The sequence below is a fragment of the Pelmatolapia mariae genome, linkage group LG12 (assembly GCF_036321145.2).
Source record: "Pelmatolapia mariae isolate MD_Pm_ZW linkage group LG12, Pm_UMD_F_2, whole genome shotgun sequence".
In the NCBI taxonomy this organism is placed as follows: Eukaryota; Metazoa; Chordata; class Actinopteri; order Cichliformes; family Cichlidae; genus Pelmatolapia; species Pelmatolapia mariae.
The window spans coordinates 10,190,372-10,202,833 of record NC_086237.1 but is presented as its reverse complement, the minus strand read 5'-3'; the positions used below and the strand labels follow the sequence as shown (position 1 = coordinate 10,202,833).

Genomic DNA, 12,462 nt, shown 5'->3' with positions numbered 1-12,462 from the left:
TCTTTTTTGCAACATTGCTTCAGTTCAGTTCTGAGGTTTGCTCTTATGCATTTGTGCAAAGTTCTCCTAAGGTCCCACCACAGCATTTCAGTTGGAATGAGGTTTGGACTTTGTCTTAGCCACTATTATTTAGACTTGCTGCTGTGCTTCTGATCATTATCCTGCTGCATGACCCAGTTTCAGCCAAGCTCACTCAATGACTGCAAGGTGTCCAGGTCTGACGGCTGTAAAACAAATACAAATCATCACCCATCCATGCCTATCAGTATGACATGTTGTACTGGTTTCATGTGTCCAAAGAAAATTGTTCCAGCAGTCTTGTGGTTTGATCAACTGCAACTTGCTGCTGTGCTGCAACACTCTTTTTACAGAGAAGAAGCTTTAATTAAAAGCTTCTTCTTTGAAAATAATTAATATTCTGTAAATTATGTGATGTAACACTTTTTTTTCTTTCAGTTTCTCCAAGCATTGCAAAATCTGACACTGGGATGAATTTGCTGAAACATCCTCTTTGGCACTGCGTTGACACAGCTGAATGCATCAGATTAGAAAACATACAAAATTCCTGCTTTTATAGAGTTGGACTTGATAATTAATTGTGCATTAAGTGCATTTCATTAGCAACACCTGGCTGCTACCTATCCAATCAAGTGTGTTCTTTCACAGGACTACACAGATTCCTGTTTCAGATTTCTTTTGGACGTGATTGTATTTACTGTAACAATTTAAAGTTGCAAAAGTCTTGAGCCACCCCTTTTTTCTTATACCTTGTCTCCAATGAGACAGAGATTTTTGTAATTTTTTATATTGTTCTGAGCAATATTTCTCCAGGCTTTCTGAAGGTCTTCAAAGTTTTTCCTCGGACATTGGCTGTCTTTTTTCTCATTTTTAATCCAGTCCTTGTATCTGACCATTTGTTTTTTTTGTATCTTTAGGCACTTTGTTACTACCAGCACATAATTTGTTCCCATCTCTAATTTAAATGTAGGAAAAAAATTAATAAATAAAAAAGAGATATCACAGTTTGACAGCCATAAAATTGTTTTGTTTGTTTGTTTCACCAAAAACATTGTGCTATGCAAAAAACTGTATATCTTTTCTTATTATTTAAAACAAGGTAACATAACTGATTAGCAGTCAGTACCAAGCCCACAGGCTTACCTGTAGAGAACCACAACCTTATCTAGGTAACCTACAACTGCTCTCTGCTGTACTCATTTTCTGTGTGTCAACCACATAAACATTACTACTTAAGTGGACAAACACATGCAAATCCAGGCAAACATGGCTCAACATGCAGTTTGTAACCACACAAGTGCAAGAGCACTTCATTCAAGAGTAAAACAACTAAATAAACAAACACGTTTATTTTGTTGTTGTTGTTATTGTTTCTTAAAGGTTGATAAATCCTTTAATGGAGCTTCATCTGTTTAGCTCTGCAATGCTCTGCTTTGCTTGAAACCACTGACTGAACCTATGCGTAATGCATTTGAAACCAAGACTAACTGACCAAGCAGTGAATCTAGCTGATTAAATAAAAACCTTTAGAGGTGTCAATCAGTTATAGTCTATAAATATGCCCTTCATTTTAAACACTGCTGTTTTTTCATAGTTCTCATGTAATACAGGAGTTATAACTGCACCTGCTTTGCTTTACAAATAGGGCAAAGATCTGGTGGTTTTTGAGAAAATTACACCTGCAGACCTGTTTCTCTGTTAAACCCACTGGCACTTCATTAGGTACCATTAACAAAAGCAGTGATCCCAAAAATGCTGACATCTGCAAGGGAATGAAAACCGGCAACCTGTGGGTGCTGCTGTAAGTTATCATCTTTGTCTGAACCCACACATAACTGAACAAAGACACTCCCAGGACACATAGAAAGGAATGAAATGTATCCACATTACTTCAACAAAGTTACAGCTACAATAAAAAATGGGCATGAATGCTGCAAACATATAATAGTTTGACAAAACTAAGTTTCAAAGAAAACATTTTAATGTAAAAATAAATGGTTCAAACCCTGTCAGCGGTTTTTATCAATATATGTACGAGCTTTGAGTGAAAACAAGAAATTTTGGGCATGACCTTAAACTTCTCACCCACAGTTTTTGTTTGTATAGACAGATTAAATTTGTTATCTCCTTTATCAGCTTCATCACTTGCAAAGTGCCTTTCAGCTACTTAAGAAATGTTTACAACAGTTCGAACAGCTAAAATTAAAACTGTTTTTTAAAAATAACAGCTATATTAATGAGGTAAACAGCGACACATGTTACCTTTGAAAATGAAGAAGAGGAAAAAACAGACGTTCAGTAGCACTTTTCCCATTTTGGTGGCAGGTGAAAGCAGCCTATCCTATGGTCATGTGCTTGTGTTGTCTGAGCAACAGCAGCAGGTGGGAAGAGCTAAGCATTCACAATATCAATAGATGAGCAATAAATACAATATATAGTGACCATCTGACACTTTTTAATCCCCTTAAGGAGGGATGAAATGTTTAAGTATCATTTGGATTTCTTTGTTTGCAATGAAATGCTTTACAACTGTCCAAAGGAGTTTAAACTATTCAAGATCACTCTTACAAGTGCTGTCCCTATTCTCCACCCATGACTGGCAGACCTTTTTATGAATGCTAACAGTACAGTCTCTCCTTCCACTATAAAACCATTGCAACCAATACCACCTTTACTGGTAAACATGCAATGTTTGCCACTGTGGCATGCATGAGTTATTGCCTGCAACCAAGGTGTTAGGACTCCATGGAATACTAATTAGGTTTAAAGGGGTGTAAATCTGTTTTAGCAAGACAACAAGTCTTAGAGGAATCTTTGTGGGCTGAATGGTTATGTGGTCTTTTTCTCTGTAAAGATTCACCATATAGGATGCTATCGGGATAAAATTCCCTACTCCCTGCACATAAAAACATGAATTGAGATTTTTTGTCCTGTTTTCAGCAGATAAATGTCAGGCTTATTCAAAATTATATTATATTATATTAAGTTTTATCAAACTTTAATGAGCTTATATTTATTTTTATCCTCAATGGGGGACGCAAACACAATACTAGGACAAAAAGTAGGCAATACATGTTTTGGCCTTTGAAATAACAAAAAACAAAAAAAGCAACATCAGTGGAGGATGTCAATGGGACTGGAGTTGTTCACCATAACTCCTAAAAGCCCAGCGCTATGTCACATTTTCCTATACATGTTACCCACAAAGAGTCAGAAACGTTATGATACAGCTTGAGACAGTCTGGGACCAGGAATATATTCATATGTAGGATTTACAAAATGTCTTGACACATGCTCAATCATCCAGGTAAGGAATCCCAAAACGTAAATTCAGTTCATTTCAAAGTAACTTTCTCAATACGAAAAAATGTCTGAACAATTATCCAAGTGACTAAAGAAATTGCTTACAGTTTATTTTTGGCTTATTCGCTTAATAAATCCAGTTCAGCTTCTACAGGCATTCATTCATTCTGATGCTGGTAAATGGACAAATATAGTGGAGGTTCTTCTCCATGCAGAGCAGTAGGGCCTGGATGTTGCACAGATGGCGCTATGAAAGCTGGAACTGAAAAACCCTGTGAAGCAGCACCTTGTGGCCACTGGTTATAATCACTTGTTATATTTGCATGCTGAGTGGGATCTGGGGTGGGGTATTGATAAACACCTGACTCTGTGAGTATAGGATCCAATCCAGTGGTGAGAGTAGAGGATGTGAACTCGCTGTAAGCTGGAGGCTCAACTGTCTCAGGCCCCACAGCCTCACGACTCTGAGTTGGAGCAAATTTAGAAGGAAGGATGACCAGTGGAAACACCACCTCTGGGTCAAGGGCAAAACTAATGTCCAGATACACCTGGGAAACAGTCAGAGATGGAGAAACTTGTAAAGCATTATAATCTGCAATAAAGATGTTGTGTTAAGACACATATTTACTTTTTATTATTTATCCACAAATGTTTGCAAAAAAGCAGGTTCATTTCTGAGGTAATACAAATCATGTATTTTTTCATACCTTTATGTAATATTCAACTGAGATGATTTCACAGTTATGGAGGGTGGGAATGGCATCGCTGGGAACTTTCAGCTGGCAGGAGGCAGTTTGCTCTGAGTTTGGACGGATAGTGTCTCCGACCATTTTGAACAGCGTTTCCTTGCTGCTATTAGTGTTGTCCTGGCAACTGTACATCGTTACCTGCTGAAGTTTGAATTTGAGCCTTGTGTTCCTGGAAGAGGAGTTGCAGATTTTGGCAACAACAGATAAGGTTTCACCTGTCAAAAGCAAATATTAACAATAAGCTGCATTTTTTTAGTCTATCAACATTTGCTAGAGCACGTTACAGATACTTTACCTGGAGAACAAACTCCTCTGTTAATGGTAGCACAGATCTGGACCTGTCCCTTGGAGAGACCACTCATCTTTTTATGCACTGAACTGGACTGTGGACACTATAACAAACCAAATAAACATTTTTCCAGATCAACTAAATGCCTCATGTGGAGAAAATGCAGAAGAAAATACCTCAATGTTGTTTTTGGGCTTCAGATCTAGTCCAGGTAATCATCATCAATGCTGAATTCTCTTGTATGTTACATTTACACTGTTGGTATGTTTGAACTGATGGCTATCCCTGAGATATATAAACAAAAAACTTTAAAGTGTTAAAGGTAACTCAGATTTTTGAATCTGAAACATTTTGTATTGAATAGTTAGAACACATTTCCAGAAATCTGATGTTTAACATATGTCACTCTAGTGTTTACCATAATTTGAGGAGTGTGTGGACAGGACTTTGACACAAAGTTGATCTCTTTTAGTACTTTCGAAGGCAGTCGCCAGCTCCTAGATATCTTGGCTTCAAAGGTGTAGACAATATTTCCATGTTTTCCCTTGAAGGACGAAGGCATCCTCCTGTATAACAGAACCAGTCAGGAATGCATTCATTTGCAAAAGCCAGACATTTATTAATGTTGGATGGTGCAAATTCTCACTTACCCCTCTGGGATTTTGAGCCTGAACTTAAAGATGTGCACTCGTTTTGGAAGAACAGTCCCTGCAAGAGACGTTTGATTAACAGTTGATCTCAATCTCATATTCTCAAAGTTAACTGTTTTCTTTATCTCTGCTACACTATTTAACCCATTGATACTTGCTTTTCTCTGGCTAGTCCATCTGTAATGGACTAGCGATCAATCAAAAACTGTATAGAGTATCGCAAATTTCACCCCGTGACAACAGCGATAGGCAACCCCGGGCTAAGAAAATTGAAGGATGCTCTTATAAACTTTTGTATCACCAAAATCACTCGTCAGAGTCAGACTGGGCAAAAGCATTTGCCGTGTGTCCCTGTGTGTAGGATGCGAGCATTGGGTATCGGTATGATTATTCGGGGATATTCCGTCCCATTCAGCAGAGAGAGTTTGTTTTGTTTCGTCAGCAATGATTCAGATTCGTCCCATCTGGGTGTTGAAACGAAACTATCATGTCCTTTGTGCCGAATTGCGCTGAATTCTGTGACGTGGACTGATTTGGCTCGCCCCTGATTATGCGGAAATTATGGTTGTTTCTAAGAAAGTCTGCATGCAGTTTGGTGGGTCTGAACGGTGAAAAAAAAAATCAGTCGAAACAATTTAACAATTTTTCCCCTCTTCCAGATTGCAGTGTAGATTTTAGTGTAAATTATTTTGTGGACACGCTGGTTTATAATTGTCCGATAGGCCCTTCCGTAATTACCCTGCCTGACGTGATTGCTTAGTTTATTGTACACATTACAATGATCTCAATAACGTCGTTATGTCATGGTCCTGAGTTTAGTGTGTGTGTGTTTAGTGCTCCCTACCGATCTGCTACTGTGTGTTATATCCTTAGTTTCTAGTCTTTAGGTTTCTGTTACTGTGCCCCATGTTCACATGTTCGTACATCTCCTATGACCCCCTGTCAGTCATGTGTCCTGGTCTCAGTGTCAAATCGGTGTAGTCTGTCTCATGTTTCCCGTTTTATTTTGATGGCCTCTCGTCTAGTGTTTAGTCTAATCAGTTTTGCTTCCTCCCTGTCTCGAAAATATTATGGCAACACCGAGAAGGGAAATCATTAAGATGTGTTGTGAGATACAGGTGACGGTGTTTCTGTCTTAGTTCTCTAAGCAGAACTTCAAAAAGCTCAATTCTTCTGGCCAGTTCTTGTCTGAGGTTCAGACTAGGAAGAACGTAACTATAATACTGAACCTGAAATATGATCCCCCACCCACTAGGGAACCACTCTCAGCTGTGGGTTCACTTTCTTCTGCTGAACGCATTGAGCAGCAATTAACCAGTCCAGAGAAATACCGTAGCATCACTTTCATCGCTCACTCCTCAACTCCTGTGAACCATAACGAGTGCGGCCTCTCTAAACATCAGTAACTAAGAAAACATGTAGGTAAAACAGTAGGTATCCTACTTATTGCTGACTTTATTATTATTATTATTATTATTATTATTATTATTATTAGTAGTAGTAGTAGTATTGTGCTTGGGTTTTTAGACTCTACCAGTTACACAGATGTCTCTTCCTCTGGGCTGTTTAAAGGGGCAGTTTATACAAATGGCCTTTTAAACAGCCCAGTTTATCCAAAGCTGTGATGCTGTCAGGCTTCAAATGTATGCATTCGTCCTCTCCACAGTCCAATCCATTGTAAGCCGTTGATCTACTGCTTAAGTTCACATCTACAGTAAGAATATGGAGACAAGCATTGAAATTGATAAATTTTGCAAGCACAAAATGGTTAGTAAAAGAACATCAAGGAATACTAAATTATGTAATAGCTTAAAATATTAATTTCCATACACAGTGCTTACCGCTTGTAAATGGTGATGATCATCACAGTACTGTTGATGTTCTGGTTTCTTTTATCAGAAACACGATTCAGTGAAACACAGCTGAATTAAATTCTCCTAGTCATCCATACAATAAATATGTGAGTCACATACAAAACTCATTTCTGCATGCATATACAGATTAAGAAACACATCATTTTACACAGCCCACATTTCAAACTATATATTATCCTTCTCTAAGCTCTGATTGTTGTACATATATTTCCTCATTTACATACAAGTTACTCACTTTCAAAAAGCTCTGAGGCTAAATAAAAAAAATACTGAGCATCCTCTACAAACATCCAGTACAAACATTTGCTTTTTCTCACCCATTTTTCTCCATCTAGTGGTGGATTTCCAACAGATAAAATTGTAAGTGGATTATTAATTTGTTGTGTGAGAGCTGGAATCTAGGAGTTAGCGCTACCCATAGGCGGGTGCAAGCAGTTAGGATTTCTTAATTTGAGGTGTCAGTATTTCATGGAAATCCTTTGTTGAGATTGGTGGTGTGACTGGACTAGAGTGGTCCATTGCTGAAGGGCAAAGATAACAGTGTTAGGTCTGAGTCAATGTGGTGGTTAGCATTGAGCGTTGTGTTTAATCTTTAGGACAGTTTTGGTAAAGTTTGGTAAAGCAGGAGGAATACCCCCTATGAGCTTTGTGATTGTTTTTATAAATATATTCCAGTTTTCTGATTTTCAGACCAGACTGCTGCTTCAAACTGCCTAGCTGCTTTTAGTATTTATACTGGTTAGTATCACTCAATAGATGGGAACCAACTGTCAGTCTGTAGTGTGACCTAACCTTGTTTTTTGTTTCCCCACAGGAGATGAAATGCTGCGGTAAGTTATTGTGGTTTCCTAACTGCTCCTTGCATGCATCACATGTAGGACAAGTTGACGTGTGGGCATACAGTGGTTTTTTGATGTTTTTCTTAAATACTTCCCACAGTAGGGCATAACGTATGTTATAAAAGTAGTATGTAGCATTCAAAAAACAATGTCTTAACAAATCAGTGATGGTCTTTAATGGAAAAGGTAACACTCTTCCTAAATGTGTTAAAAGTGAGGCAAACAATGGAAAGTAGCAAATTTTGCCCCCTAAATCTCTGACCACACTTACCACTTTTGTATGATGAAATGTACAAACACACAGAGGTGTGAGAAAACACATTGGTGTGTCTCCCAAAGAGGCAGCGGTGGAAAACTATGAGCTCAGAGCAAAAACGGAAGGACATAAATAAATGCAAGCACTCACAATGACCAACCTGCTCTAACATGTAGGTGAGTCAAAAAGTTCTTTACAGTGTTTTTATTCTGAGTCTAAACTCTTGTGCAGTTCTCTGTTACCTATCGTAGCTACTTTTGTGCTGGTGAGATGTTTTTTCCATGCTCGCTCGCTCTCTCCCTCCCCACGCCCCTGCTTGATTAAGTTGTGCATATAATGACAGAGTGTTACTGACATGTTGTGTGTGGTAAAATGGTCATCACCACTGTTCAAAGCTCTTAAAAACAATATATCTCACCTTTATGCTACAATCTTCTTAAGTCCAGCGTTTATCTATGGCAACTTGCTATACTATTGCTCAGGGCAAACCAATCTCTTCTCTCATCACCCACAAAAATGTGTTTGTCCCCCTGGAGTCATCAAAAAATCCAACTAACCGTTTGCATTTTCATAATGTTTTAATATTCCAATTTGTTCCAATTCATCTTAGGAAATAACTGTTTTACCACAGAAGGCAACCTCTGATTTTCTACAATATATTAGAGGCTTTACTCTTGATTTTTTCAGCTTTGACTAATAAGTAATCATTATATTATAACCAAAAACCTTCTATAAAGCTTCTTTGTTTCACATTACATTGCAGCTGCTGTGCAGGTTGAGGAATGACCCTCTATCCCTTTGATAGAGTGACACATACATCCAAGTTTAGACATTCACCTGGTGGCAGTTTATTCCTTTAACCATCCATCAAGTTATTTTATTGGATGTTATCAAGATGCTGTCATGCTATGATCACAGTGCTCAGAAACACGCTGGCTCCCTCCCAGTGTTTAAATACCATTTGCATTTTTCTGTTTACAATGAAGTGCCCTACGACTGTCCTGGTGGTGAGTGCTATAAAATCTTACATATACTTTCCCTATTTTCCATTCATAAGTGCAAGCCTTTTGATATGAATAAACATCTGTAACACCGTGTAACTCAGATGTGAAAAGTGCTTCTGAGTCTGTTTCAGCTGACAGTGAAGGCATTGCAGTATAAAACAGTAAGTGGTTTAAAAGAGATCATGTTGGTCATCACGAAAACCATAAGCTAGGAGTAATGCTACGTGTTTTGCCTCAAGAATTTGATATGCCACCATACATAGAACAACATAGACAATTCAATATTTTTCAAAGTAAAGTGCAACATACTCCTAAGGATAACACGGCTAAACAGACCTTTCAGCTTACCTTAAATTTCTAAGCATAAACACAAAATATATGTGACATTGTTTTTTATATATATTTAAAACAACAGGCAATGCATTTACATTCCAGTTTTCAAAAACAATTTCAAAACACTAAAAAATAAGCAAAATTATAATAACAAATATAAAAATGTGATCTATAACTAAAAAAAATGTCTGTTGTTAAACAAATTGTTATGTGGAGTATAGAGAGTAGAAGACTAACTAAAGGAAAATCACTTACTTCTCTTATTGTTTGTTCTGTCACTTCTTGTGTCTCTGGTACCCCACTGATATCAAGAGGTGAAAACTGCTTAGTCACATGATTTAACCCCTAGTCCTATTTTTTTCAGGCCCTTTAAAAGTCACAGTTTTGGGGTACAGCTCTGATTACCTGGTGTAGTATCTGGCCAGCTATGTCTAAATAAGGTATAGGACATAGAAACTTTCTGCAACTGAACACATTCGTGATTTGTCCAATTAGTCTTATTTTCCCTCCAAAACATTAAATATTAAAAACACAGTTTTTGTATAAAACATTTAATTCCTTTGTGGGACAACAGCTGGAAGGCCTCATTCTGTCCTGCCAGTTGATCATCAACTAGAAGAGGGCACCTCTATGATTCTGCCTTCTGAACCCTGTTAAAGCCATACCTAACTGTGACTTTTGAGGTGTCAGCTGCTATTAATATTTGGCCCATTCACTTACACTCACAGTGTCTCATTTTGAAGCTGGTAAATGGACATATATAATGGAGGTTGTTCCCCCTGTAGAAAAGTAGTCAGAGTAGGACCTGGATGTTGCATTGAAGGTGCTTTAGAAACTGGAGCTGAAATCCCCTGTGCAGTAGCACCGTGTGACCACTGGTTAGAATTCCCACTTGTTATATTATCATGCTGAGTAACATCTGGGGTGGGGTAGTGACCTGACACTGTGGGCTCAGAGCCAAATCCAGTGTGGAAGGCAGGGGAAGCGAAGTTGCTATAACTTGTGACCACAGTTGTCCCAGGTGGGTGAGGCCCCACAGCCTCACCAGGCTGAATGGCTGCATATCTGGAAGGAACGATGACCAGTGGAAACACCACCTCTGGGTCAAAGGCAAAGCTAATGTCCAGATACACCTGGGAAACAGTCAGAAATTGAGAAACTTGTAAAGAATTATTATTATCTGTTCTAATTAATACATAGTTGAGGCACACATTTCCTGTGTAGCTTATTTATTTAAACATGTTTAGAAACAAAGCAGTTTTATTTCTGAGGGGATGTGGTGTCACCAAGAAATTGTTTAATACCTTTATGTAATATTCAACTGAGATGATTTCACAGTTATGGATAGTGGAGATGGCATCATCAGGAATCTTCAACTGGCAGGAGACAGTTCGCTCTGAGTTTGGACTGATAGTTTCCCCGACCTCTTTGAACAGATTCATCACCCACTTCTTAGTAGACTCATTGCAGCGAAATACTGTTTTTTGTTCAAGTTTGAATTTGGGCCTCGTGTTCTTGGAAGAGGAGTTGCAGATTTTGGCAACAACAGATATAGTTTCACCTGTAAAAATCAAATCAGAACATTAAACTGCATTTTTAAATCTATCAGCATTCACTGTGCAACGTGAAGTTACTGTACCTGGAGTGCAAACATTCCTGTCAATGGTAGCAGACATTTGGACCCGTCCCTGGGAGAGCCCACCTATGTTTTTACTCACTGCACCAGATTGTGGACACTATGACAGACCACATAGACAAACATGTTTACAATTTAATGCATGTGATTTTTAATGTGAGTTTTTTCACAAAGCACTTTCCAAATATCACATTTATAGCACATATCAGTGCAGTGTTTACCATCACTTCCCGAAACTGCTGAAGTGTCTTGGAAATGAAGTTGATCTTCTTTTTAACTTTAGAAGGCCACCACCAGCTCCTGGACATCTTTGCTTCAAACATGTACACAATTTTTCCATATACCCCCTTGAAGGATGAAGGCATGCTCCTGGAAAACAAAACCAGTGGGAAATGCATGCATTTGCCAAAGCATCGTATGACAGTATTAATAATTGAAATTCCCACTTACCCCTCTGGGATTTTGAGCCTGAACCTAAATGTGTGGAAAGAAACGGTTAAACACTTGTCAGCAAATGTCACAGAGCTACAGTGATATATTTACAATTTACTGCTGATCATTGAAGCCAGGTTATATTCCTTAAATGTAGTGTTTTCTTTATGTCTGCTACACAATTTAACCCTTGCATTCTTCCAAGTGTGTTAAAGCCTCTTACCTTTACCATTTTTTGCAATTAAGTACTCCTTCACTTTAAAATATCTCCTTTTTGCAGTGTGGGTAATCTGCAAATATCCTGTTCCTTCTGTCCATTCTGCCTTGATGTCTCCTTTGGCTTTTACAGAAAGGCTCTTAACTTTAACCTCTTTCGTCAGCCTGAAACTAACTGTGCCCACTATAGTATTTCCTTCAGAATAACTACCGTCTTCGTTGATAGTTTCAAAGGTCACGTTTAAGTCCTTCATCGAGGACATTTCCGAGCTGAGTTGAAGACGATGCGTTTCTTAGCACCGATTTAAGGTGCATGACGGGAGGCTCCGCCTAAAGAGTGACATCGTGACTTCTGATTTCACATAAGATAAAAGTTACGAGATGAGATGTTCCACGCATTGATTTAAGTATGATATACAGCATAATGAAACATTTGATAGCTTATTGCGATTTACGTAGTTTAGCAAATTAGCCTACTGAATAGTGCTGAAAGTCGTATTGAAAGATTCATACATCTCGCTAAGACTGTTTCTCAATGATCGCTGACAATAAATAAATAAATAAATAAATAACTCTAACACGACTTAACAACTTGTTAATAGTCAAATCCTGTAATTTAGGGTACATGTAAATATGCCTTCAATAAAAATAAATAACGTGCTCGTTACAAAAGAGCTTACGTGTCGTTATAGCTGCTCATTCAAGAAATGTACACATAAGTGCGTTTTCAACACCACAATGTACATCTAAAGTAAAAGTTCACTGCAGTGTTTGACGTCGTGAGGTTGAGCTGAAGAGAATGATACCAAACAAGGCGAGGAAAAAAAACATGTAAGGGTGAAAGGGTTATCGTGCTCCCCAGA

General features: G+C 38.2%; 2 protein-coding genes across 2 annotated transcripts; both read right to left on the bottom strand.

The window, feature by feature from the left end:
• Nucleotides 1–2,907: 2,907 nt before the first annotated feature.
• LOC134639235 (arrestin domain-containing protein 3-like) lies at nt 2,908–7,204 on the bottom strand. Its single transcript, XM_063490350.1, has 7 exons — nt 7,201–7,204; nt 5,010–5,067; nt 4,778–4,925; nt 4,366–4,462; nt 4,029–4,285; nt 3,688–3,869; nt 2,908–2,914 (listed from the first exon to the last, which is right to left on the bottom strand). Exons 1-7 carry the CDS (start codon nt 7,202–7,204, stop codon nt 2,908–2,910), a joined length of 753 nt encoding a protein of 250 aa, XP_063346420.1.
• Nucleotides 7,205–7,318: 114 nt separating this feature from the next.
• Nucleotides 7,319–11,862, bottom strand: LOC134639234 (arrestin domain-containing protein 3-like). Its single transcript, XM_063490349.1, has 7 exons — nt 11,595–11,862; nt 11,402–11,447; nt 11,173–11,320; nt 10,955–11,051; nt 10,620–10,876; nt 10,208–10,448; nt 7,319–7,404 (listed from the first exon to the last, which is right to left on the bottom strand). Exons 1-7 carry the CDS (start codon nt 11,860–11,862, stop codon nt 7,319–7,321), a joined length of 1,143 nt encoding a protein of 380 aa, XP_063346419.1.
• Nucleotides 11,863–12,462: the final 600 nt, after the last annotated feature.